The sequence below is a fragment of the Onychomys torridus genome, chromosome 1, assembly GCF_903995425.1.
Source record: "Onychomys torridus chromosome 1, mOncTor1.1, whole genome shotgun sequence".
Classification (NCBI taxonomy): domain Eukaryota; kingdom Metazoa; phylum Chordata; class Mammalia; order Rodentia; family Cricetidae; genus Onychomys; species Onychomys torridus.
Window position 1 is genome coordinate 34,854,527 of NC_050443.1, and position 23,630 is coordinate 34,878,156.

The 23,630-nt window shown below is 41.2% G+C and overlaps 1 protein-coding gene across 1 annotated transcript in view; it reads left to right on the forward strand.

The window, feature by feature from the left end:
- Nell1 (neural EGFL like 1) overlaps window positions 1–23,630 on the forward strand; it is an 846,309-nt gene that overhangs the window by 259,230 nt on the left and 563,449 nt on the right. Inside the window, exon 10 of the mRNA XM_036206955.1 lies at window positions 14,483–14,611. Coding sequence (XP_036062848.1) covers window positions 14,483–14,611 — 129 coding nt within the window. The remainder of the gene's footprint in view (window positions 1–14,482; window positions 14,612–23,630) is intronic.

A 23,630-nucleotide genomic window follows, 5' to 3' on the forward strand; every position in this document is an offset into this window, starting at 1 on the left:
GGAGAGGGTGATGGTTTTCTTTGGAAATGATTGTATAGGCAAAAGTTTCTTTTGTTGAGAAAAGATGCAGGGAGCAGGTTTCTTGGGAAGAATGGCAAGTTAAATCTTCTGTATCTTTACTTCTCTTGACTTAAAACTTTTTAATTTTTTAAATACTTTTTTTAGATTTATTCATTTTATTTTATGTTTACAAGTATTTGGCTGGCATATATGCCTGTGTACTATGTACATGCCTGGTGCCTATAGAAATAGAAGAGAGTGTTGGGTTCCATGGAACTATAGCTACAGATGTTTGTGAGCTCTCTCTCTCTCTCTCTCTCTCTCTCTCTCTCTCTCTCTCTCTCTTTCTGTGTGTGTGTGTGCGCGCGCGCGCGCGCACGCATGCTGGAAACTGTGCTAGGGTCCTCTGCAAGAGTAGCCAGTGCTCTTAACTGTTAAATCATCTCTCCAGCCCATTTCCTGACATTTTATTTATCCTTCATGTCTCAGAATTTAATGGGCCAATTTCCTTATTTATAGATAATGGCTCATGGTGAATTCTTACTTATTAGAACAGGTTCATATGCAAACTTCTATTTTAAAGAAGAATGACTCAAACATGTGATACTCAATTGCTAATTAATTCATGGGCCAGAAATTGTTTCACTTTCTCTTTCTGGAATCCCTTTCTTTACCAAATTTACTCTTCCATCCTCAAATGTCAGCTCAAGCATTGCTTCTTCTATGAACTTTTTACTTAGGTAGAATTGGTTGGATTAGGAGAACCTAGAATTTATTCCAAATCTTTAGAAGCTAATCCAGTTAAAATTATAGCTATTCAGCAATAAAGGTTCACCATAGCAGAGGCCTGTCCACTTAGGGCATGAGGTTACTAGGTGTAGAGGCAGAGTGGATACTGGAGTGGTGGCTATGCTTCCTCCTGGAAAAAGGCAATGAAGGACTGAATGTAGTCTCAGCAGGAAATAGTGCCTATGGATTTCTGGTGCTCTCAGTCAAATGCTGAGAAAAAAAAAAGCTAATAATCTTGACCGTGCATTCTCAGGACCGCTCCAGGAAAACACACCAATCATTTGGCCCATCCTGGCATACTCAGACACTCCTCGGAGTTTTATTTCCCTCATAAGCAGCTCTAATTGTGTCTTCGGCATCGCCAATGACTTTGGAGGGTTTCGCTTCATGTTTATGACTTTGAGTGTTGGAAGAAAGTTCTTCCCGACATCTGTTCCAAATGTGTTTATCTGTAATTTTAATTCATGCTCACTTGCCTTGTCATCTGGCCTGGACTGAAATTAGCCGAGATTATTTGTACTATTTAAGATTTTATGCTCTTCAATTAAATCCTCCCAAAGAATCCTAGTATCACATGAATTTTACTCCCATGCTTCCTGATCATTTCAGGTGGGTTTATAATTGAAATGATCTTAGAGATGACTTCAGGGTATTAGAGGTAAGAGAGATTTGGAAAGGAGACATTTAATGAGAATGGGGGCTTGTGTGCACACAGAGGAGCTGTCAGTGTTTCGGGGTAGGGGTTGTTCTCTGGATGCTGGCAGCTGGGTTAGATCAAAAGCCCTGCAAACGGGAACTAATAGGGAGCAGCTGCAGTGCAGCTGATGTGCTGTAAGCAGAAGCATCTGAAGGACAGCACAGTCTGGAGAAAACAAGAGTCCAGTGGCCATGAAGTGCTATAGTGGGTGAGGGTCTCCAGCACCCCTGAAGGAGCTCCATTGATCCAGATGGAAGACTGGAAACTAGGGTTGGGCTGCCTTGGACAGGAAGACAGTTAGGTGTCAATGATTTCAGAAGAAACTGAGTCAGGACCTTCAGAGATGTGGAGCCCACTCTCCTTCAACAGACCTGTCCTGGAGGCACAGTGGTCTGTCCACAAAAGGTTAAAGGGATCTTCTCATTCCCCAGGGCTCTGGTTTCTCTTTTGGCATGTATTCTAGTAGTGGGGTGCCTAAGGATATTCAATTCTCATAAAGCATCTCTCTTAACCATTGAGTAGATGGTTCTGACTTTGCCTCTGAGGCACTTGGATCAGCATGCCCTTGTTCCCTCTGTGAATTACAAGGTTGGGCAAGTTGTTGGGAATGGGAGTGGTATAGACTTTCTGAAATTTGACTTAGGGTAGAGGGATTCGGAATGTGTGTTCAGAATGCCCAGCTACATAACTCAAAGATAAACTGCTTAGCTTGTTGGTGAGGAGTGCATCATTGTCAGGAGACCTGGGGCAAGCTGTGCTCCCTCCATGGCAGTGGTTCTCAGCCTATAGGTCATGACCCCTTTGGGGGTTGAACAACCCTTTCACAGGGGTACCTATGACCATGGGAAAACACAACTATCTACAGTATAACTTATGAAAGTAGGAAAATTACAGTTATGAAGTAGTAATGAAAATGACTCTATGGTTGGGGATCACCACTGCATATGGAACTGTATTAAAGGAACCACTGCTCTATGGAGTCAGTCTAGCTATTTCAGCAAACCTAAGTCCTTCCTAGGGTCAGGTTTGTTTTGTCTTTATTGTAGAAAAGGCCACAGGACAAAGCACACAGATACTGTTCATCATTGGTGGCAGAAGCCCGAGGTGAAGCAAGAGAAGTGAATGGTTTTATTATAATCATGGAGAGAGAGAGAGAGAGAGAGAGAGAGAGAGAGAGAGAGAGAGAGAGAGAGAGAGAATGAATGGAGGAGCTTCATGGAGTAATGGAGTAAAATGGTTCGAAAGAAACAGGATTGGTTCACTAGTGTTACTATTACAGAAATGCAGACACAGGGCCACAGAGTAAGTAAGAAAAGTGTGACATACCTACTATTTATGTTTCCTCATTAATTTCCTTGAACATGACATGGGCATTTGCTGCTTTCTGTTTGGGCTTATGGTAGCTTTTTATTTACCTCCATTGCCAATCATAATAACTGGGTAGATCTTTTGTGTTTACTAAGTTTTTGTAGGATGAATGAATGGCATTTTGCTGGGAACTAACCTCAGGTGTGTGTCCCAAGTGACACCTCAGGCTGCCTTCCATCAGGTTATCTGCCTTTCTCAGAGTACTTGCTCATCTGAATCACTTGAAGTCACTGGATTGGGTCTTCCTCATCTTGGTATGCATCCATAAGTACCATCTCATCATTCTGTTGAATGGCAAGTTATTTTTATTCTGATGTTGAATCTCCAGGCAGGGAAAAATGATGGAGTGTTTCTTAAAGTCAGAAACAATATCTGTTTCTTTGGGAAGGTGTAGGTGTTTCATGCACTGGAAAATGCCAGTGGCTGATGGAATACTAGTTTCTCCAGGCCAGGGTTGGCATTCCTTGAATTTCCCTTGATGATAGAAATGATGGCTGGCCTGTCACATGGGTGGTAGAGAGAAACTAGGAGTCATATTTGTGTTTATAAGTCTATTTCTTCTATGACCTACCAGTTCAGTCCTCAAAGGGAATACAGTTAACCTCTCCAGACTCAGTTTGTTTATCTTAAAAACACTTTTAATTCTAGCTTGAGAGGACAATGAGGATTTAGTAAGTAACTGAATAAATATCAGCTGAGTGTCTATAGTCCATTGGGCAATTGTCTTAGCCAGGTGGGCAAATTTACATGGTCCTTTCCCTCAGTGAGGTGAGCTTCTAGTGGGGAGATAAACATCTACTAATAAAAGCAAAAATAATCCCATAATTAGTCATTGTGATAACTGGTACAAACCAAATCAAGGCATCTTGTGAGAGAATAATGGTGTTTAATTTAGACTTGGGAAATAAGAAATGTTTCTCTGAATGTAAAGTGTGTGTGTGGGGGAAGTCGATGTATTATTTTTTTAAAATCTGTTCTCGATCTTCATTAAGGTACAATTTACAAATAAAATGTGTATTTAGATTTACAACATGATGTTTTGATGTGTATTTACAATATGAAATTATTAAATCAATCTAATTAATATATCAATTATTGATCTTACATACTTACCACCTTGCTCATCATTTTTCTGTGATTGGTGAGAACTTATAAATGAAGGCTTTTCAGGAACTTTCTGGCATATATTATTACCATCCATAAACCCCATTCTGTGTAATAGAGGATTATAACTCATTCTTTTTGTTTCACTGAAATACTTCACTCTTTGACTAAGATCTTCCATTGCCCAATGAGTAGGATATATTTAACCTTGACTTGAAGGCTGAGTTATTGTATCAAGGAGAGTGGGTCTGCAAAGCCTTTGAATCAGACACAAGAGATGAAAATGCTGGAGGAGGGGTGAGAGGTGTACCTCAATAGGTAGAGGGCTTGCCTTGAATGCAGAATACTCCCAGTTCAGTGCCCAGCATTTCAAAGACTGAGTATGGTGCTGTAATCCCAATACGTGGGCTCATTCTATGCTACATAAGGTTTTTGAGATTAGCCTGGCATATAAGAGGCACTGCTTCAAAAAACAAAACAGTAGCAGCGATAAAAAATAACAAGCAAATTAAAAAATGGAGAGAAGATGATGTTAAGGATTTTGTTCTTTTTTTTCTTTTAGGTTTATTTTTTATTTTTGTAGCCAGGATTTTGAGGGGTCTTTCTCAATCAATTTGGGGGCCAACCAAGGCTCCCTAGTGAGACCTTAGTTGGAGCTAGATAATCTGGGCTTGTTTTTTAGAAATTTATTTATTTTTCTATTAGCAGCTTGATAAAGTATAAATTATTATCCTAATAGTGAAATGTTTGATTGAGGCTTGCCCAGTAATTGAGTAAACCCAAAACTTATTATAAGCCACAGTCTTCCTAGGGTCCCCCCTGCTATATAGCCTCCCTGGTTTGGTGGGTTGCAGTCTGATTGTTCTTTGCTTTATATCTAGAATCCACTTATGAGTGAGTATATACCATGTTTGTTCTTCTGGGTTTGGGTTACCTCACTCAGGATGATCTTTTCTAGTTTCATCCATTTGCCTGCAAATTTCATGCTGTCATTGTTTTTCTCTGCTGAGTAGTAATCCATTGTGTATATGTACCACATTTTCTTAATCCATTTTTCAGTTGATGGGCATCTAGGTTGTTTCCGGGTTCTGTCTACTACAAATAGTGCTGCTATGAACATAGTTGAGCATGTATTTTTGTGGTATGATTGAGCTTTGTGGTATGGCTGGGTCTTGAGGTAGATCGATTCCCAATTTTCTGAGAAACTACCATACTGATTTTCCATAGTGGTTGTACAAATTTGCATTCCCACCAACAGTGGAGGAGTGTTCCCTTTGCTCTGCATCCTCTCCAACATTGACTGTCATTAGTGTTTTGGATCTTAGCCATTCTGACAGGTGTAAGGTGGTATCTCAGAGTCGTTTTGATTTGCATTTCTCTGATTAAGAATGTTGAACATTTCTTTAAATGTCTTTCAGCTATTTGTGATTCTTCTTTTGAGAATTCTCCGTTTAGTTCTTTAGCCCATTTTTAAAATGGATTGTTCAGTATTTGATGTCTAGTTTCTTGAGTTCCTTATATACTTAGGAGATCTGTCCTCTGTCAGTTGTGGGGTTGGTGAAGGTCTTTTCCCATTCTGTAGGCTGTCTTTTTGTCTTATTGATCATGTCTTTTGCCCTACAAAAGCTTCTCAGTTTCAAGAGGTTCCATTTATTAATTGTTGTGCTCAGTGTCTGTGCTACAATCTCATGAAAACTGAATAAGGATTTTGTTCTTAAATGAAAAACCCTTGCAAGATTTTGAATGGAGGGAAGGAAGGAAGGACAGAGGTATATGTCATCCTGTGGAGAGTAAATCAGAGGAAGGTAAAGGGTTGAAGAAAAGCAGATGAGATGAGATGGTTTCCATTTGAGAGAGGATAGTAGGATGGGGAAGAGGTTTTTATTAATATAGTTATGAAGATGAAGAGAGACAAGTAAATTTAGATATATTTATGGCTCAGTGTTAGAATGCTTGCCTTACACATGACAAGTGAGTTCCTGAGCAACATGTACTTACATGCATACATACTAAAGGTAAAATGGAAGGGACTCAGGAGGACTGGTTTTCCAGGGATCAAGGCCAATATGACTTACATTTCTCTTATTTGGGTAGACAAAGGTGCCACAGAAGAATGGAGAGAGCCTATGAGATGCAGATTTGGGAATGAGATCAAAAGTTCAGCTTTCACTGGTGAGCTGTGAGATAGCTCTAAGGCTGGAATGGAGAGGGACATTAATGGCAGTGGTCTGTTCCCTAAAATGACACAACATAAGTAAAGCCAGGCATGCTAGAGAGTCAAGATTGTTTTCTGTGCTCTTAGAGGGGACTGTGATTACCTCATTATTGCTCATGGAGAAAAGTAGATACTCTCAGCTTGTGTCCATGAAAGTTTTGTGTCCATGAAAGTTTTGGTATTTAAATTAATTTCTGATTGGAACATATTGGCAGACCTGCGATGAACAATTTTTAAAAATGGTTTTTAAGCCTATTCTTGAGCTTTACTCAGGTATTATATGGGTCCAGAAGAATTACAATCTACAAGCATAATTGGAGAGGATATTGCTGGGGTTTTTTAATGCCCCCAGGTGTTTAAATGATAGGAGAATTATTTTCTGTGGTCCGAATAAGAACTTTAGAGTCAAATTGTGACTGTCAGTTACTCGTGGTTTTATCTTGGGTATACAAACTCCCTGCCACATCTCCTTAACTTATAAATTGAGGATAGTAATCTTTCAGGTTATTGTGAAGGTTTAATGAGGTGGCATGTGTAACATGTTTAGCTATGTGTTAGAAGACATGAAGGACTATGTCAATGAATAGCAGATTTTATAATTAAAGTATTTTGGACATTTGGACAAATTCTAAATTAAATATGCTACTTATCTAATTCTAATTTCAGAGTTGTTTCAAAGACTCAAAAGTCACTTCTTAAAAAGAGTAAAATAAATACTTGAATAATGGCTTGTTTGTTTACTTATCTGTATGTGTGTTCTTAATTTAGTTGTATCTTCTAAATCCACAAAGATAAAATGATTACCAGGTTTAGTATGTCAGGCATGGTTTCTTTTTGGTGGAGTGTGTCTCTACTCCAATTGGAAAGCAGTTGGTTATTCACATAACAGCCTTGCCATTATTACACCAGTGGACACAGCTTACCTGGTGGGTTGGTGTTGTAGCTCACAGAGTTCATAACTTGATAAGACTACTGTTAGCTGCACTTTCTTTAATAGTCTGCACAGCACTGTTGGGCATTATGGGCATTATGACATCTAACTTCCAGCTCACTTCCAGCTTGACTTCTCTATGGTTTACAGCCAATATATTTGGTGTCTTCAGAAGCAGGATCAAGTCATTTGGTTCTGGTGGGCCCCAAGGGCAATAGCAGTACTTTGTGTTGTTTTTGGTCCCACCCTGCCCCTATGACCAACAACTCATAGGGCAGTATCCCACACCTGTCACTGGGGTTTTTGTTTAATAACTGTGGTTTCTAGGGCAGCATTATTCCCTATAGTAGATACATCAGCCCCAGGCTTTATCTTTGTCTTTAAAAAATATTTTGTTAGTTTATAAAATTGTATGTTTCCATAGGTTGTTTTTTTATATATCCTTAGTTTTGATTAATATTCTCACCCCTCCTTTTGTGAACAGAGATCAGCAATGATTATAATTACGAATGCCTTGGTATCTCTGTGGCAGTCTTTGGGCAGTCCAGGAGTGACATAGCTGGATCAGGTGGTAGTTCTGTGTTTAGCTTTTTGAGAGACATCCACACTGATTTTCATAATTGCTACACCAGTTTACTTTCCCACTGAGAGTGAATAAGGGTTTCCCTTTCCCTACCTGTCAGGGGAGGTCATAGGCCTTTGGCAGGGAGCTTACCATGGATGTTTTGGTAAAATGCAAATGTTGTCAAACTGCCTTCTAATATTTATGTTTATCCCTGTAATTAGTTCTTTGGTCAGAGAAGCTTCTCTTTGCACTGTGTGGTGGCTAAGGTAGAGACCCTTAACATTTCAAATTGCTGAGACTGAGTGCTGAGCCCTAAATGAGATGTCTGCATAACTTCCTCTGAGGCTCAGGGAACAGGAGGCAAGGGAGTGTGGCAAGGGAGTGTGGCAAGGGAGTGTGGCAAGGGAGTGTGGCAAGGGAGTGTGGCAAGGGAGTGTGGCAAGGGAGTGTGGTAAGGATGGATAAGCTGCAGATAGGGAAGAGTCTGGTAACAGGTGGTCTTCTGGACATGACAAGGCTGCTGCACTCTTCAGTTCACTGCAGCTGGGCCTGTCAACAATCAGTTGTGGTTGGGGGACAGGATTGTGAGGCCCTACCCCTTCCTGAGAAACTATTGGTGATTAATAATTGCTAGGAGATGGAGAATCATTTTTCTCAGTGGTGTAGCCACTGCTACGTTGACCATACTCCAGAATAACCTGGCCCCCATGCTAAGGCAGATGGTCCTAATCAAATGCAGTGTGTCACACACTCACACACACATACACACACACACACACACCACACATATACACATACCACACATATACACACATATCACACACACATACACACACACACACACACACACACACACACACACATGATACTTGTTGGGAAGAACAAGGGGTTTTCTAGGAATACAACAGGGTAGAGAGGAAAATGAGTGGGGTAAATACAAAGTACTTCATATATAGTTATAAAATTACAAAAGAATAAAGAACTAAAAGATAAAGAAATATTGAACAAAATTGATACTTAAGAAAGAGGGTAGTTTTTACCCAGGCCCAGAGCCAGAGTTATGTGTTGGCCCACCCCAACATCCACTCCATTTGTGGTCTCCTAGAGCACTGGGTAGTGGGCGAGGGATGTGTGTGTTTTGATCCTGCAGACCCAGGGCTGCAGGATCTCCACAACACAGGGCAGCAATCGGATGTCCAGGAAGAGTCCCAGTGAAGGCCCAGTGTTGATGGTACAGCAGAGACCAAGGACCTCGAACCAGACCAATGATTCTTTGAGATGAACACTTGCATGTAAAAATGTATGGATACAGACGTTTACTGTGAGACTTACTGTGTCACACTGCAGCTTCCACGTTGAGATTTTCCCTTTTTTCCTTTCCCCCCCTTTCCTCTCTTAAATTTTATTTTGTTTTATTTGAGGGTGGTGGTGGGAGATGGGTGAGATTGGGAGATGTCACTTGGAGACATGATGTGAAAGATACAAAGAATAAATAAAGAGAAAGTTTAAAAAGGAAATAAAAGAGATTATTGAAGCTAAAAGAAAGGAAGGAAGGAAGGAAGGAAGGAAGGAAGGAAGGAAGGAAGGAAGGAAGGAAGAAAGGAAAGGAAGGAAGGAAGAAGGAAGGAAGAAAGGAAGAAAGGAAGGAAGAAGGAAGGAAGGAAGGAAGGAAAAAGGAAGGAAGGAAGGAAGGAAGGAAGGAAGGAAGGAAGGAAGGAAGGAAGGAAGAGGGTAGTATTGAGAGGGATCATGGCTCAGACCCTTTTGATCCAGAGACAGAGATGTTGTGAAGTCCGACTGGAACATGAATGGGCAAAGGGGAGAAGTGGGTGATAATAATGACAAGTATTCGGAACAGAAAGCTTGTGTCTTAAGTGGCACGCTAGTCAGACACATCAGATAAGAAAGACAAAGACGTTTGAAGGATTATAGAAATAGAAAATTAACAGAGAATTTATGAGCCGGCAGCCTGCTAAGATGCTGAGGAGGTACTTGATAGATGATGATGGCCAGCAGCGGAAGAGAGTGTTTTCAAACTGAGTATTGAGACTGACTCACAACCATGTACATTTGCTAAAGATCACCCAACTATCTGCTTACAACAGGCAGAGCTAATGGTTTGTGAATGTTAACACTAATAAAATGACTAAAGAAGAAATATGATGGCCCAATGGAGTCTGAATTGTTTGTGGTGTAGGATTGCTCCAATTAATGTTAACTCAGTAATTTACCTGCTGAGACTCACCTATGAGTCACACATCCACACAACTATTCTTGCACAGTACAAAACTCTACTTTTAAGATAGAATATTAGATAGCCCAGTCTGGCCTTGAACTTTGGATATAGCTGAGAATGAACTTGAACCTTTGCTCTTTCCAGCTTCACCTCCCAGGTGCTGGGATCACAGGTGTGCACCACCATCCCCAGTTTGTGTAGTACAGGGGATGGAAACCCAGGGCCTCATGAATGCTAGTCTGGTAGTCCAATCCCCTGAGTTACAACCCAGCCCTTAGAAAGCTTTGATGAGAGACCTGAATCAGAGATGGGCTCTGACCTAGGAAGGTGGAGTGGCTGAACTTGAGATCTTTTTTCAGAGGATTTACAATTACCCAGCAGGGACACATTGAAAAGTCTTCATTTCCCTTGCCATTAGCCTATGTTTAAAGTTTTACAGTAGGTAAATAATAATTATATATTTTCTGAATTCTAAAATGGTGTTTTGATACATGTTCATGATGTTTGAAAGTTTTTATTTCAGGCTGTTACATACATGTAGTAAACAAAAGAGACATGAAGTCAGATACATAGTATACTTGTGCTAAGTGATGAACATTTGGCATGGGTTCACATATCACAATGGTGGGAAACCTGATGACTTCAGACTTAAAGAGTAAGGTTCAGGCAGAGAGAACCACGATGCCTAACATTGCCCCTTAGGCAGCAAGACATCAGATTCTTTTGGTTGTAATGATCACTGCAAATCTTTTAAGTCCTGCTAGAAGAACCCACAAGTATTAGTTTCCTGTTGTCTGAGGGATACATCCCTGTTCTGATTTTGGTTGGGGTAGCCACCAGTTGGTGGGTCCCGGTGAGTGTGACTGACATCTGGTCAATTTCACTAGGACTATGAATCTACTTTCTAATGTCCCAAAAAGTCACTATACCTCTGACCTTTGATTAGATTTGGCCATCCTGGAGGATCTACAATGTGAAGGAAGGAAGTACACAGGAGTCCAAATTAATTGGACCAGCCTCATTCCCCAAAGTCTGCATGTTAGGCGTGTAAGAGGAACACCCTAAGGCAAGTTGCCTTTCCTCTTGGCTCCACCCAGCCAGGTTTACAGGAAAGAGGACAAGGCAGGCAGCCATTCTGGAGCTCAGTCACAACACTCTGGTCAGGTGGTCTGCAGCGTTCCTGAGACTTGCCTCTGTGCCTCTCCCACGGCTGTTCCTTTCACTCATTCCTCATTTCCTGGACACCTGGCTGAGACATGTCTTAGAACCTGAGTCTAGTTAGTGTCTGCTGATATCAACCTAGTGGTCCTTCAGGTACCACCTGGGCTGGAGGAGAGAGAACCCAGAGCAAAGCACTAATGTTGTGTATACTTGAAGCTATTAATATCATGTAGGTACAGAGTCCTTTCTACAACATAGAATAAAGATGCCCCTTGTCCATCCTCCAATCCCCTCTCACGTGTTTGAGTTTGAGCTTTTCTTTTTATAGATTGCAGTTGAGGTAACAACAGTATTAAGTTACTTTGAACTTTAGCCTTTCACTTTTGGCAAAATAGCCATCATCACCACCACCACCACCACCATCACCACCACCACCACCACCACCACCACCACCACCACCACCACAACCACTACCACCACCACTACCATCATCATCATCACCATCACCACTATCAACATAACCAATAGAAGAGGTACCTAGTATCAATTTCATTAGTACCTATCAGGGTCTGTTTCAAGTATTTTGTTAGTTGGCTTTGTGAATTTTTCAACAACATGTCAGTAATGTAATCACTCTTATTTAAAACATCTACAGTAATATCAGGCATGTTATAGGTACAGGAATCTTGTTATTATAACTTGGCTAAATGCTGTTGGTTTAAATTTGTTTTTGAAGAATGACAATTCTAGAATCTTCTTACTTAAAGGAATTAAAATGTAATTTTTTAGTCTGGGGATTTGCATAGTTTCTAAGCCAGAGCTTGTAGTTTCCATAATCCATACGCCAAATGTAAAAGGGTAATTGTTCTATGTGTGAGAGGGTCAGGGGACATGATCTCTCTGTAACTGCCTGTCTTGGCTGAGGGTCTCAGCAGCATTTTGAAATCACCACTGTCATCTTTTCTGTATGTACTGAAGCAAGAGAGGCAATATGCAGTGTTTGTTAGCTGCAGACTCTGAATTATACATGAGATTTCTTGATCCCTAGGTGCAGTTTCCTGTGAGACGATTGTATGTGATGTAGCATAATCATTAGTGTACTCAGAATGTCCAGATTTAAAGGTGATAAAGTACCTTCACATATCTGACCATACTTGACCTATACTTTTATATAGCCTAGCCTCCTAATTCAACCCCCAAATGATATATAGCTTGTGATTTTTTTTTTTAATTTAGTAGGTCTTGCAATAGAGGAAGGAGGGGTATAACAAGAAAGAGAAAGCAGCCGTGTTATAGGAGTGTGATGCCCTTGAGACAGGAAGCATGCTGGAGTTGGTGTTTTCCCTGAGAGCAGTTTTTCATCTCTGTTGGTTTTCTGCATGACTTCTAATGGACAGGAGACAGCGGTGATTCTCTCAGAGAGTGAAAAAGCTTGCCTGTCAGTCTTGAATCTAGATTGGGGTCTATAGGAGGAAATGTGGCATCCCAGAAAGCTTAGCGCCAGAGGATATCCTATCTGTGTGGCTCAGTACTCACCCAAAGGCAAAGATACAGTTTAAAGTGATCTTGTGTTGATAATTCCATCAGGCCCCTGGCAGGAGGTAACACAAACACCAAGTAACCCAAGTCAGGAGTATTTCCCACATATTCAATTTCAGACAATATGAGCTCAAAAAGAAAAGACTCATGTACAATGAAAGGAAAGAAAGTAAGTCACTATCAGTAATGATCAGCAAATTGCATGCACAGGCAGACTATAGTGAGAGCATCAGCATAATATGTGTTTAAAGGATTAAAAGATGAATAGATGACATGCTATCAAATTGACCAAGCAGATTAAAAAGAACCACACTGAATTCTAGACTAAAAATACAAGAATTCAAAACCATTTGAGAGACTGAGGCAGAATGTGACACAGCCCGAGAGAGAATTAATGAACTGAAAGTTATACAGAGAAATCACTGCTATTCAGCAAAGAGAGAAAAAAAAGGATATAGATCACATGACAGTAATTCTAAGAATCAAGAGAGATCCTGTCATGTGACCCAGTTAGAATTCTGGATGGGAACACTGAAGAAAATGGAGAAGAGAGGTGCTGAGACTTTTCCAAAGGAAAGGCTGCTCCCCCACCCTGAAGAATCTTCAGTGAGAAAACAAGTTCATGCTCATGAACCTCAGAGTAAAACCGAAGACTAGAAAACCAAACCAAGCCAAGGCAACCTTCTGTTCACCAATCAGCCAGCCAGATAAAGCTTAATATCTTCTTTGACAGGAGCATGGCCACTCAGGAAGGAATGGTTATGAGATTAACTACTGATTATCAACACCAATATGAAAACTGCAAAACAGAATCATATCTTCAAATGTTGAGATCAAAGACCTCTATGGAGTGGAATTAGTTTCAAATATGAGGACAGTGCTATGACTGATTGATTGATTGAGGCAATCTTGCTGTGTAAAGGCTGCTGGTGAACTTGTGATCCTTCTGCCTCAGCTTCCCATGTGCTTGGGGTACAATGTGTGTGCCATGGCACCCAGCTTTTAAACATTTGACAAAAGTTAAAATTAAGTTCAGAACTATCTGAGGATCCCTACTAAAGAGATTTCCAGTAGATACTTGAAGTAATATAACGATCCTGCAAGGGATAGCAGGGATTCTGGAAGATGTGTGGGACAAAACAAAACAAAATTGTCTTTGAAACATGTGCCCCAGGATATGTTCACTAATATTTTAGTGGCCATTTTATATTTCAAAACATGCAAATAACTCCAATATTGATTCAACAAGTACATAAATGTGAATTACAAACCATTCCTAACCCTGACATACTATACAGCATTGACCGATGAATACCCATAAACACTAGCATGGTTAAAGTATACTGATATGAATAATGACATATAAAACAATATGTATAGTATGATTGCATTTATGGAGGTTGAAGATGGGCCAAACAAAGTATTTGTTTAGAAATAATACCAGTGTTTGACAAGATCATAGCTATGTACAAAGTAGTGAAGCCTGGCAGATGTATCCTGATAACATTCACATTAGATAAAATGTATCTTCTATATCCACATGTTTGTTATGCATCATCTTTTACACATCATACATTGTTTATGAAAATAACTGTAAGATACAATGGGACCACTCAGGTCGGGATAGCTATGACCCCCAGGCAGGAAGGAGCTTAGCAAATCAGGCAGTGTCAGGAGCATCAGAAAACACTCTTTCAAACATGGGACAGTCCAGAGTTTCTTGTTCCTGCCCTATAGCTCCTACTCAGCTTAGTCCTCCATGCTGCCACCATCTATTTCCATGAACACTCACATTTACACAGTACTGCATGCTTCATTGTTTAGAGGCCCTCCTCCCCCGTCATTTCCTGATATAAAACGTTCTTTCTGTCCTGTAGGTCATAACTTCTGTGCAGAAGCACCTAAGTGTGGAGAAAACTCGGAGTGCAAAAACTGGAATACAAAAGCGACGTGTGAGTGCAAGAACGGCTACATCTCTGCGCAGGGCAACTCTGCATACTGTGAAGGTAAGGGGCAGAGAGGCCCTGTGGGGAAGTGGCAGAGAAGTATGGTTTCAGCTACAAAAGAAATGGAATCAGCTATTCAAGGGCCACCTGTTCTCATGCTTTATCCAGGCAGCTTCCCATGAGAAACTAAGAGATCATAAAGTGTTCTCAGTGTCCACACCAACGCCAGGACAGCTGTAAGCACAGAACTTTCTGTTTACTTATTGGAAGGGAGTGTCATCACCGAGGGCAGGGAATGTGAGTTCCCTTTTCAGATGACAGTCACAGACTGGCTTAGGCCCAGCTGTCATCTTCACTTCCTGAAGGCAGAATGTTTTTCCAGTTGAGTTTCTTAATGGCTGATCCACCAGTTGTCACTTTCTGATCTTTACCAAAGATTGAGTGGCAGGACTCATAACTTGGCTCCATGAACTGACACTGTTACAATAGGGCTGTGGCCTCAACAACAGATTACCTCTTCTGCTTCATGGGAACACCCCTTCCCAAGTTCAGCACCCCACATGCTCATAGTGAGCATTGCACACCTCTACCCCTTTAGTAGGCAAAGGGGTGGAACTTTCCTGACCACATTTTATATATCTATGGTCTCTCCCCTTAGAGCAGAAAAGCTCTATGAGGCAGTCATGATGGGGCTATTTCCCTGCTTCTCCTGGTTCTAATTCAGTCACTCCTTTCATCTTTATTAGTTAAGGCCTGTGAGGGAAGCAGATTTTTTGAACAAATATAGCAGTGTCTATTCACTGTCATGTGAGTAGCTTGGTTCTAAAGTGGGTCAAGTTGCTCATGGCACAGACAATGCTCACTGGAGACAGTAAGGGTGAATGCCTGTCCAGTCTGGGTTCTGTATTGCCGACCCCTGTTTAACCTTTGACTGCTCAAAGGGCTGTTCAGTTCTTTACAAAAGGATCTGCTGGTTCCCAGTGACCGTTCTGGTGAAGAGTCCTGTCCTTTCGTTTATTTTAGACAGCTTTCTTGGTTCCTTCTTTCTGGGTCATTAGCAATATTCTAACTAGTGGGCTTCCTCCCTCTTTTTAATTTTTCTGTTTTCCTTTTGCTTGCTTTTTTTGCTTTGAACTTGATTTGTGCCCCTTGGGAGAATGAAGTTACCCCTTTGATTATGATTTTTTTTATCCACCCTTGAATTTTTTCTTAGCTATTTGTTAATTTGGGGAGAAACATAATTAATTTCAACAGTTCGTATTAAATAATTTCTTTAAATTTCTATCTCATGTTATTTTCCACTTAATTAATTACAAAAAAATCTCAATGTGAACAATCACCCATCCAATCAGTATGGGAAACACTTCCAAGTTACATAATGAGCTGACAGACTTATTTTCCTACCTTCTGCTTAATGTTAGGTTGAACTTAGCCATTATAAAAGTGATAGTGAATTCCATGCACAATGGCCCCCATGTCCCATGAGCAATTGAGACCTCGGAGAAGGTGGGGATAATGGCTGCTGCTAATGCTTGCTGGGACACTTTGATTCTCTATTCCTTGATTCCACTTATTACATAGAATTGGCTCCCAGAGAGCCCCCTGGTATTAAAGTTGCCCTTTCTGTGGGAGGCCCATGTAACAATTAGCTACATGGTATGACTGCAGGTTTGAGTCACTGTTTTCTTGGAATGCTCCTGCCTAGCTCACCATCTGGATCTGGCTTCAGGCCAGTGTGCTTGCTTGTTGCTGGTGCCCTGGGGATGGGTAGGAGATGTACACATTTCTCTGCCATCATAGAGACAGTCCAGAAGTTCCATAGAACTCGTTCACGGAGACAGGCCAACATCTAAGGAGGACTATAAGAACAGATGTTTCTAATGTATAACAACAGAGATCTAGGAGTAAAACATAAATGGTATGCTGGGCGTCCAGAGGGGGTACTGAGGAACACATGCAGAGGATGCCAACCTTTAGAGTATGTATATGTCATCCTGGACACATTGAACTTGATCTTTGGATTTGCATCCCTGTGGTTACATGGTACTGACATCCATATTGCTGTACCTCCAGTCACTGGGTCACTCTACAGCAACCCAAGTAAGGAAATGTTGAAGGGCAAATCTCTGTGTGAGATTATAAATTTTTATTTTCAAAGCTATTTCTTCCTGGAAGGTATTCGCTAATCCCCTGCCTCTCAGACATGTAGAAGACTCTCCATCTTATTTCTCAGACTGTATTATTTCCTACCTATACCTGACATTGCTCATCTGGAACTTGGGGAAAGGCAGGGAATGCTACCAGGTCTGATTCTTCATGCTCCTCCTTTGGAGCTGGAATTGTATTATGTCTTCCCATTGAATCCAGTAGGGGTGTGGCAGGAGGAAAAAATGGGGGCATTTGGGAGAAGGCAGATCTGTGCATGTTCCATTCTTCCATTAGTTATACATAGTTCTTGGCATTTTCTGAGTCCTGACCCAGGAATTTCCATCTAGTGACATGTAGCAGGCAGTCTTAGAGGTGGGTATCCGAGATGCCTAGGGATGCATTGTCTCACTTAACTTAGAGACAACTGGGAATGTAGGAACTGCAGTAAATGAGTGAAAAGGACCTGCATTATAAAAACCACAGTGAAAAAGATAAGCTTGAAATTAAAACAAAACATCACACATGCTGTCCAGAATATCTTAAACAACCTGCTCAGACTCTCAGTGGGAAAAGAAAACATGAAAGTCTTTCAATTTTCTTACCTTCATCCCATGGTAGCAGAGCTCTGGTGCATTAAGGACTCCTGGTCTTGGGAGGTCATAAAAATGGCTGAGATGTTGGAACTCCTGGCCAGTCAATGGGAGATAATAAAACCTTCTGTCAGATGTGATACAATTCACCAGGTTTCATTTTTGCCTTGTGTGTCTGGAGCAAGCACAGTCTCCATCATGAGAACTACTTTCATTGGACTTCAGTGTTTTATGGATCTGGTGGACTGGGGCTTCCTCTCTCTGTGATGGTGTTTTCACTGAGTTGGTCTTAGGTAGTTTCTGATACGTAAGTGTGAATTAGTAGCAGTGTTTGGGGCAATCACAGCACTAGCTGTTGACACCCTTGCTACTGAAATTGGAGTGTGGGCAGCTCTTCATAAACTGGAACAAAGAGCTGTGTGGAAGGACGAGGGATCACACGACATCCTATGCATCCTGTAGGATGAGAATGGTATGATGACCAGTGCTTTAGTTGCAAGGCATCCTGAATTTCCTATCCTGTGCATCCTGCATGAGAAGAATGGTATGATGAATGATCATTTAGTTGTAGGAGTGCCCTGGGTTTCCCAGACTCCTTTTGTATTTGTTATAATTTTAGAGCCTTAGATGAATCTGTGAGTACATAGCAATGCTGTCAGCCCTACTTTAACTGGCTGCTGTTAACCCTACTTTACCCATGCAGGCACTGAGACTCAGAGAAATCCAGCCAAGATAAAGCCCAGCTCCTTTTGACTTCAGTTTTCCTTGATACCCTGATGGTTGCGGCTCCTAACCCTCCTGCCACTCACCCTGTTCTGATGTCCTGTTTGAGTTCATAATATCCTCTGTTGCTTGATTCATCCCACTGACATCCAGCTTAGCTAAAGAAGAATGGCTTAGCCAGGCGGTGGTGGAGCACACCTTTAATCCCAGCACTTGGGAGGCAGAGCCAGGCGGATCTCTGTGAGTTCGAGGCCAGCCTGGGCTACCGAGTGAGTTCCAGGAAAGGCACAAAGCTACACAGAGAAATCCTGTCTTGAAAAAACAAAAAACAAAACAAACAAACAAACAAACAAAAAAACTAAGAAGAATGGCTTAGCATGTAAGAAAATGTATAGCACCCACGTCAGGTGGCTCAGATCTACCTGTAGCTCCAGCTTCAGGGAGCTCTGATGCCTTTGCCTTCTATAGGCACTGAACTCAAGTACACCCACACATATAATTTAAAACGATGAAAATAAACCTTTAAAAAACATTGCTTCAGACAAGGTGGCATTTGCCTTTAATCCCAGCACTCAGGAGGCTGAGGCAGGTAACTCTGTGAATTCTAGGTCAGCCTGGTCTACATCATGAGTTCAAGTCAGCAAGGGCAATATAGTGAGACCATGTCACAAAGAAAGAAGGAAAATCGAGTGAACACACCTCAAGTGGACATGACACATATCATTCCTCTGTGGAGGCTCCAAGAATGTTGATCAGCTCCCATCCTATTTTTTTCTCTCTCTAGCACAAAACTTGGTCATATATCAAGGCTTTTGTTTAGTGGGGCTTCTAGAAGAAAGATGACATGGAAGAGCTCACATCTGACAGATGATGGATAGATTCCTGGCACATGTGATGTGTAATATTCTGTACAATTGAAATTTTCCTGGGTGATGATGGACAGTTACCTATTGCTTTTCCATAACTGAGCTGAGTTTACTGATAGACCATGAATTAATTGATCTGTAGCTCTTAGATTCAGGAGAGATCAATATTTACAACAAAAAAAAAACAGTGTTGAGAATCACCAGGGATTTCCAAAATACTCAAGCTAGCAGGCAAGCAGTATACACACACATACTATATATATAAAGATATATATTGCACTATATATATATATACAGAGAGAGATAGAGAGAGAGAGAGAATGTGTGTGTGTGTGTGTGTGTGTGTGTATGTGTGTGTTAGAATAGAGTTGTAATTTAGTGTTTATGTAATTTAGTGGTTATGCCAGATCCAGCATAGGAAATTGGATTTCCCAGTTCACATGATAATGAGATAAAGCATGTTAACAATTTTGCAAATTTTCCAGATTGGCTAAAGATTGAAAAGATGTGTTGGTTATCATCATCCCCATTATCAGTATTAACTTAAAATATCAAGGGTCTTTCTGATTTGTGTCCTCTTTGATGCCAACTGAATTTTATTTATCTATACCTTTTGGCAAAACTGATGGGTCCCTGGGCAGAGGGCCTTGAGATGGAAGGACCAGATTTGACCAGTTGTACAGGGGCTGTGGGACAAAAACATTGTCACTTACAAAGGGGAACTCACTCCTTCCTTGGGAAACACAAGTGGAGCCATTTAAGGGGATATTTGAGCAAGAAATGACCTGTGCTGTGGGACTCTAATAGTCGCATGTAGCAGATACCCTGAAGCATCTGATGGCCAGCCATGGATTAGCAATGCAAGTCATAACATCTCTTTTTAAATAAGTTCTTTATTTTCCAAGATTATAGTATAATTATGTCAATGTCATAGCTTCATGTGATTGGAGGTTACAATAGAGTATCTGTCCTTCCCCATAGTAAGAGGCTGGGAAAGTGGCTGAGAAGTCAGAGTTCAAATGGAAAGCCACCTCAGAGTCACTGAGAGGGTAGAGATTACCCCAGAGTCTAGTGTGTGCACACTTCCATAGGAACAAAACTGCCAATTCCTGATTAGGAGAATATGCTCACTGTAATCTGGTATCTCTGTTTTCCCATTTTCTTTTAAATTGAAGTGTTTTGCATATTGAAGCATGAATGGCCCTTGTGATTCACACAGCCCAGCTAATGCTCCAGCTTGGTCTGTCTCCTAAGTTCTGCTTTGACTAGGACAGGAGTGGAGTTATCCACCTTTAGTACAATATTAGCTCTTTGCCCCGAGACTGGGCATTGGCAGGGATTCTGAACTTTGATGTAGGAATGCCTGGAGAAGTCTTCCTTTTTCTGTTTAGCCATGCAAGTATCTTTCCAGCCCACTCCCCCTTCCTGAGGCAGATGTTAGCCTTTACTTCCTCTGAGAAGCTCTGTCTTATGTCATACCTGTGACAGGAACAGGTAGACACCGTTCCCGGGATCCTCTTTCACTTGCCTCTGCATCTTTGATGTCATGTCTGCTTTGCAAAGACATCTGTTCCTGCCCCTCCTCTCATCTAACCCCTTCATGACCCTCGCCCCTTCTGCCTTGACAATGTGCAATTTCAGTTGAACTCCTGTAATACTAATTTGAAATCTGGCTGCATGGTCTCTCGATTATCTTCATCATTTCCTCCTCGATATCACATTTTAAGCACCGTTTGACCCATATTAACTGGACTGCTTTAATGATATTGGGTGAGCTATAAAACCAGACAGACCCGAGCCTATAGCTGGGCTTTGTGCTTCATCCACCCAGTGTGACTTTGTCAATCACTAGAGCTTTGAATTTTTAATTCCCTCACCTGTAAAATGGGCTGGGAATACTCCTGAGAGCCTGGAATCACATGAGGTAGTTCACTGTTGTAGAAACACTGTAGAAACTTTATTATCTTTTCACACTATCCCACTTTCCCTTTCAAATAGAGTAGGTGTGTTCCTCAAGCACCACACAGCATCTCTGTACTTGTCCTGGTCCATACAGCCATCTCTTCATTCTGCCCTGACAATTTCTTTCTTGAATTTAAAAGGACAGACACAAAAAATTAAAGCCAAAATCAAATTCCAATAGTTATACTTGGGTCAGACCAAAAATTTTTTGTTAAAGCTTGTGCCCTTCACTCTAACTGACATGGTGGCCAGAACTGCAGGTTAAGTGAGCTGCTGGAAAAGCATTTTTCAAAATCATTTGTAAGATATTGTTTGGAATTTTTCAATATACCTTTGTGATAAAGTGTTGATTAGGTCTCTAGGGTGTTTTGCAGAAATGGAGTTGTCATGTAAACTAATGGGGTTATCCATTGCATTACCAAGCCCTTCTGATTCCAAGGTCCTGATTTCTCCCTGGGTTCTAAGTCTTATCTCATCTATCCACCTGGTTGTTCAGTTCATTTAGTGTTGAAAGGGCTTGTGAATTCACTCTTCTCCAACCTCCATATTAACTTAGCTTTCAAAATGAGTCATGAATACCCACTTGTTGTATTCTCATTGTATCAACCCTTGTTCAAGTCTTCTTTGTTTTGTAACCAGTGATGACCATGGTAGCCACTTTTTTTTACAGTGCAAAGGGGAGCTTTGAAGGCATCTAGATCATTCCCCTCTTTCATTACAAATTGCCTAGTGGGTGCCATGGTTCTCAGAATAATATCCAAACTTGGTTCTGAGTAAGGCTCTGTGTGGGCTGGGGCCCATACACTTTTTATTTGTGTTGCCCCCTTCTTTGTGTTTGTGAGTCTCACATTTTATTGCCATTCTTTGCATCCTCCCAGTTGGTCTGGGCGGTGGTTCTTTGCTCAGCCTGTGACACCCTTGCCAAGTCTTTGCAAAGTTTTCTGCTTTCTAGAACACCCAAATATCCCATCTTTTAAAAAGGCCTCCCCTAACCACTTAGATGAAATTACCTTTCCCAGCCTCTAATACTCTTGTTATCATTTTGATATTTGGACTTTATTTCCTTCCTAACAATTTCTCTCTAAAATTGTTATTTTCTTTTTCAAAACTATTATTATCTGACTTTGTTCTTTTGCAGTATAAACTGCATGGGGCAATAATTTCATTCCTTGTATCTTTAGCATCTAAGACAGTGCATATCACATTGCTGATGAACAAACACAAGTTGAATGAACGGAAGGGAAAAGGAAGGGAAGGGTAGTGGATGGAAAGGAAGGAATAAAGGAGAGAAGAGACAGGGAGGGAAAAGATTCAAGACTCTGTGTGACGATCACTTCCTTGTGTCAGAGTTGTCTGGTGTTGCTCAAGACCTGCTTCATAAGAAATGAAGCTGCTAAGTTTTGTGACCATTCAGTCCCTGTAATACTAGCACCCATCTGTTCCCATTACTCCTGTTATTACTTTTCTGTCGCTGTGATGAAATTCCATGGCCAAAAGATCCTAAGGAAGGAGGGGCCTATGGTTCCAGAGAGTCTATCATGCTAGAGAGAGCCAGAACATGGTGGCAGGAACATGAGCTGAGAGATCACATTGAGGAAGCAGAGAGAAGAAGAAGTCAGGCAAGGCTTAGGATCTCAAAGCCCATCCCCAAGGGCACACTTCCTATAGCAAGGCTCCACAACCTTCCCAAATAGCACCAAGAATTTAAATGCATGAGCCCATAGGGGGCATTCTTCACCAAACCACCACAACCCCTGTGAACTCGTTGCTTTTAATGCCCCAAGATGTCCTCTCTTGACCGTATTTACAACAAATCAAATGATGTGGGGCTCACGGCAACTTTCACTTTTCATCTCACAGTCTTTATAGTGGCTGTTTCCAGTCAGCAATGTCTTCACTCAGAGCTTTGAGTCAGGGCCCTTTGGTGGTCCATCATGTGCAGTCTGTGGCCTCCAAGGTCATCGTGGAGAAGAAAAAGAGAACGAAAGGTTTTCAGTGTGCCTATGATGGTCAGATTTCACTGGTCAGAACCTAGTTACTCACCACACTCAGCATCAAGGGAGATTAGTGAACAGTGTTGAGCTATGTTCCCAGGAGGAACAAGAACTTGTGAAGAGCAGCTCTCTGATCTCACTGGCTTTTCTGCCTACTAAATAGAAAAAAAAATGTTCCTCATTTATTTTAATCCTTTTGATGTCCTGTGTTCTGGTGTCAGCAGATATTACTGAAGCTCACTCATGGATAGGACTGGATAACAGTGCAGTGTGCCTGCCACAGTTTCATTGTCATTTTTTTCACAGTGACCACTGTTGCATCTCTGTGGGATTTGTTCAACTCCCTCTACCTCATATCCCAAAGTGACTCATCTGTTCTTTTTCTTCTTTTTTCCTAGACAAAATTATTGGTTTTCCATGTGTTATAATTTCGAGCTTTAGTTAAGCAGAAAGCAGTTTGGGCAACAAACATCATACACATTTGTAAATGACTGATGTCATTCTAATGGGACCATGGATGAGTGTGTGCATATGAGGATGCTGATTAAGAAAACCTCCATAAGGATTGTAGGAAACAAAAGTGAAGGTTGGAGCAACATAAATGGAAAAGTGGCTGGTCCCTCCTGCCTGGTGGCTTGCCTTGGTGGCTGACTAATCCCAAATAGTCCTGTTTTCTAATATTTTGTGGCCTCCATTTATTTTCTTGACAGTTCCTTAGGCAATGGTGCAGTGCAGGAATGTTGAAATGGGGACCAGAAGATGCTGATCGATCCTGGCTTGACCATTTAGCAGCTGG